This window comes from Oratosquilla oratoria, chromosome 1, assembly GCF_046742065.1.
Source record: "Oratosquilla oratoria isolate Oo_2021 chromosome 1, ASM4674206v1, whole genome shotgun sequence".
Classification (NCBI taxonomy): domain Eukaryota; kingdom Metazoa; phylum Arthropoda; class Malacostraca; order Stomatopoda; family Squillidae; genus Oratosquilla; species Oratosquilla oratoria.
In genome coordinates this window covers 132,398,014-132,403,013 of record NC_134777.1, presented here as the reverse complement: position 1 = coordinate 132,403,013, position 5,000 = coordinate 132,398,014, and the positions used below count along the sequence as shown (strand labels likewise).

The 5,000-nt window shown below is 45.3% G+C and overlaps 1 protein-coding gene across 1 annotated transcript in view; it reads left to right on the top strand.

The window, feature by feature from the left end:
• The first annotated feature begins 3,026 nt into the window (after window positions 1-3,026).
• LOC143027104 (uncharacterized) overlaps window positions 3,027-5,000 on the top strand; it is a 5,019-nt gene continuing 3,045 nt past the window's right edge. The window contains exon 1 of the mRNA XM_076188082.1: window positions 3,027-5,000. This exon is cut by the window's right edge and continues 1,236 nt beyond it. Within this exon, the coding sequence (XP_076044197.1) occupies window positions 3,978-5,000 (1,023 nt within the window). The 5' untranslated portion in view covers window positions 3,027-3,977.

The following is a 5,000-nucleotide window of genomic DNA, read 5'->3' as shown; positions in this document are numbered from 1 at the left end:
TCCCTAATAATTTAGTTCAATGTTGAAGTGGTCTCGACGAGGCTGAAGAAAACTAGCCCATAATATGCACAAGAACAACACGAAACAAATGCTCCACAGAGACAGAAACGCTTGTTAAACGAAACCACAACGAGTAGAACTCGTTCAGAAACCAGCCTCTCGTTAACGAGCACGGAAGACTCGTTGATTAAAAAAAGAAAAGGAAAAAGTAGAAGAAGAAGAAGAAAAAGAAAAAAAGTTCGGACGCCATAAAAGTCTGAGAACACGGTGTTAACGATGTCACAGTGCCAGGCACTGCAGGAAGATGGTGGCACTCACACAGACTCTCTGAGGAGATTATACTGGTCTGGCACCGAAAGAAGCCTTAGGAACGGTGACGTCATCGGCGTTGGCACTTTTGCCCACTGCCAATTACCTGTCTTGACATGGCACTCAGGCCAACCTAACCTAACCTATCCTAATCAAATATAACCTAACCTAACCTAGCCTAACCTAATCAGACCTAACCTAACCTAACCTAACCTATCCTAATCAAATATAACCTAACCTAACCTAGCCTAACCTAATCAGACCTAACCTAACCTAACTTAACCTAATCAAGCCTAACCAAACCTAACCTAATCAAACCTAACCTATCCTAACCTACCCTCACCTAACCTAACTTAACCTAACTTAAACAACCTAACCAGCCTTACCTAACCAACCTGACCTAACCTGACTATCATGACTAACCCAAGTAATCTAACCTAGCCTAACCTAATCTATCCTAAAATAACCATCCTAACCTACCTAACCTAACCTACCAAACCTAACTAACCTAACCAAACCAACTTAACCTAATCAACCTAAACTTGACTAACCTAACCTAATTAACCTAAACTAACTTAACCTAAGTAACCTAACTAACCTAACCTAACCAACCTAACCTAACCAACATAACCTAACCTAAACTAACGGAACCCACCTAACCTAACCTAACCTAACTAAACTAAACTAAACTAAACTAACCTAACCTAACTTAACCGAACTAACCTAACCGAACTGACCTAACCGAACTGACCTAACCGAACTGACCTAACCGAACTGACCTAACCGAATTAATCTAACTTAACCTAACCTAACCCAACTAATCTAACCTAACCTAACCTAAATAACCTAAGTAATCTAACTTACCTAACCGAACTAACCAAACCAAACTAATCTAACCTAACCTAACCCAACTAATCTAATCTAACTAACCTAACCTAAATAACCTAAGTAATCTAACTTACCTAACCTAACATAACTAACCTAACCCAACCTAACAAACCTAACCTAACCAATCTAACCGAACCTAACCTGACTAACCTAAGTAACCTAACCAATTTAACCTAACCAATTTAACCTAACCAATTTAACCTAACCAACCAAACCTAACCAACCTAACCTAACCAACCAAACCTAGCCTAACCTAACCTATCCATCCGACCTTTCCAGACACTCGTTTACATAAATACTCGTATTCAGATTGCAAAGGAATTTGTGCACACAAAACAACACGAACACGCATGCACCTACTCTCATGTATGCACATACGCACACAAGCACCACACACACACCATACACCGCACACACACACACACACACACACACACACACACACACACACACACACACACACACACACATACACACACACACACACACACACACACACACACACACACACACACACACACACACACACACACACACACACACACACACACACACACACACACACACACACGTACACACACACACACACACACACATACACACACACACACACACACACACACACACGACTCGGTGGCACGATTGGTAGAGTCCCCGACTACTCACTACGGCGGTCAGGGTTCGAATCCTGCCCAGGGCTGAAATAATTTCAGTATCGCTGCGCTTCGAGTCGTTACTCCAACTCTCGTGGAGTAAAGGTCATAGCATTACCCATAGATCGATCATACGAGCTCTGAGCTCTCTTCCGGGAGGGAAATAGCTGACGATCACGAATCCAACACGTGATCCAAAGACCAAGATGAATACATACACACATATATATATATGTATATATATAATATATATATATATATTATATATATATATATATATATATATATATATATATATACACATAAACACACACACACACACACATTCATCAAGGAAAGAGCGACTGAATGCTGTGTTGTGATGCCTTTCAAACAATGGGCGGGGACCGAGCTCAGTACCGCTGAGTTAGAAGACTGTGTGTGTGTGTGTGTGTGTGTGTGTGTGTGTGTGCGTGTGTGTGTGTGTGCGTGTGTGTGTGTGTGTGCGTGTGTGTGTGTGTGTGTGCGTGTGTGTACTCGTGTTTGTATGTGGGGTACACAAGACATATTTATAGATTTGCCTCCCATGTGTGTACCAAATATCCATTCCGTACAGGCACACACACACACACACACACATACACACACACACACACACATAAACACACACACACACACACACACACACACACATAAACACACACACACACACACACACACACACACACACACACACACACACACACACACACACACACACACACACACACACACACATAAACACACACACACACACACACACACACACACATAAACACACACACATAAACACACACACGCGCGCGTGCGCGTACACACACACACACACGTGTACATGTGCACACACAAAAAGGGGTTAGATATGGTTTCCTAACATTAAGACATGAATGCTAAGACATATAGACATAAGCACCTCAGATTGCGTAAAGACTGGTGAAAAGGAAACAAATCTAGAATTCACATAGAAAGTGTAGGTATCTTAACTTGACCTCTTTTATCTCGTTTTAATGATATCATTATAAAAATAAAGGAGACTAAGATGTGGTTTAATCACATCTAACAATAGGAAACCTTAATTCGTTCGTCTGGCATCGTAGCTGCTCGGCGCCACATGTGGGCAGACCGCGCTGCCGACTTCGAATTGCTTGTCTGAGTGCCAAAACGCCACGCTCTGGCTCGGCACTCTCAGTAGCTGAGGTGGCACTGGTTGCTGGGCTTGGCACCTCCGTTTTCTAAGTGCCAGCTGCTGCGGGACCGTAGCACGATTTGGTTCAGTGTCGAAAGGACGGGGTGTGGGTGGAGAACTATTAGGGACTGACTGACTCGCAGGACGCGAAGAAGAACAAAAAGAACAACGTTGCGGTTGTATACTGTAACCACGGTGTCTTGGTGTTCACTGTAATTGGTGAAACGTTTTCGCGCAAGTCTTCATAAATTTGCAAACGTGAGTTGATCTGAGCAAATACCCATCTCTTCGGTGAGATTTCTCAGTGGCGTTTACCTGTTCTTATTACATGATATAAAGTATCAACTATCACCTTGTGTGTTGTCGGACTGTCAATTTGTTTTTCCGTTTTTATTTTGCTAGAAAACAATGGAAAAGTTTTGAGTGTCTTACGTAGACACCATTGCCTGGAGGTCAACTCTTTCCCCAGGCTAAAGAATCCCTATGAGAAGCCACAGAACTTAAAACTGCTTACATGACCTAAGCTTACTGGAGGTCGCTCGCAAATCTAAGTGTTTTCATAAAAAAATAATGTATATAAACCTTACCGCATACAACCCACACGTCCCCTCCGAACAGGTCTTTACTTCCGTGAACAAAATTGTGGGTTCCGAAGTCGTCAAGTACCTCAAAAGGCCAGTTCGGTGTGACTCTTCCCTCGAAGTGGGTTCTCCGTGGGAGCGGGAGAGATCGTAATCCCTCGTAATCACATCGGGCGGTGGTGGAAGAAGGTTGCTACAGCTCTTCAGCTAGTCGAAGTCAGAGAACTCTTCAGTCGTTCTGGAGCTCGGTGTGGAGAAATGACGGCGTTCTGAACCTATGAAGCAGCAGCAAGTGCTCTCGTCGTTTAGTCTAGATTGTAGAGTCACCAACTTCCCAAGACAATGGACAAGATCCGCAATATCAAGCATCGCCTGAGTCTGTCGGTGGACAAGCTCTCCCCCACCAGGAAGACCAAGAAGGACGCGAAGAAGAGTCACTCCTGGGCCACCGAAGGGACTGCGTCTCCGACCGACGTCGCCAGAAAGAGACCCCAGAGTGTTCCAGAACTTGATGGTCTCAACTCCACGCCCGATTCGAGAACGGAAAGCTCTTTGGACATCGAGACAGGAGCTGTCGGATCGGCAATGTCTTCGCCCGAAGTCTCGCGCCCGATGTCTTTAGCGGAAGAGGACCTTGACGAGATGTCCAGTGAAGGGCCACCGAAGAAGACCCCTAGGAGGGAGGGTCGTCGGTCTAGACCAACAACGACCAGCTCCTCTGACGACTCCAGCCTCATGAGGGAGGTCATGAAAGAGGTGGAGAAGATTACTACAGTCACCGAAGATTTTAAAGAAAAGGTCGAGAACGCTGCTGCAGAATTGAAGGAGAATATGGACGTCTCTCTAGAGGATAAGGATGGGGACAGACTGCCTCTCTTGAAGGAGGAGCAGGACAATGACCCCGAACCTGCAGAACCTCAGTCCTCCCTCAATACCTCGAGTTCGAACATATCTTCGGAAACGGCGACTTTGGTCGAATCGCAGGAGTCCAACGACGAAGACGACAGCTCTGCCTTCGTAAGTCTTTCGTCCGAGTCCTCCGCCGTCGTGACCAGCACGACGAAGATGGAGATCGAGGAGGTTTCCACAGTCACGGAGCAGACCACCAAGACCTCGGTTACCAAGAAAGAAAGCATCTACAGCAAGCTGAAGAAAGTGGCCACCAAACGAGATGATTCTTCGGGGCATAAGGAACCCATCTACGCGCGAATAAAACCGAAGCTCTTCCTAGAAACGAGCTTCAAACCCATCGAACCCACTTCGTCCAAAACATCGAGTCCTTCGGGTATCGTGAAGCCGGAACCCATATACAGTTCGATCAAACCCAAACCTTCTTCAGGAGCCACGCCCTTGACACCACCGCCC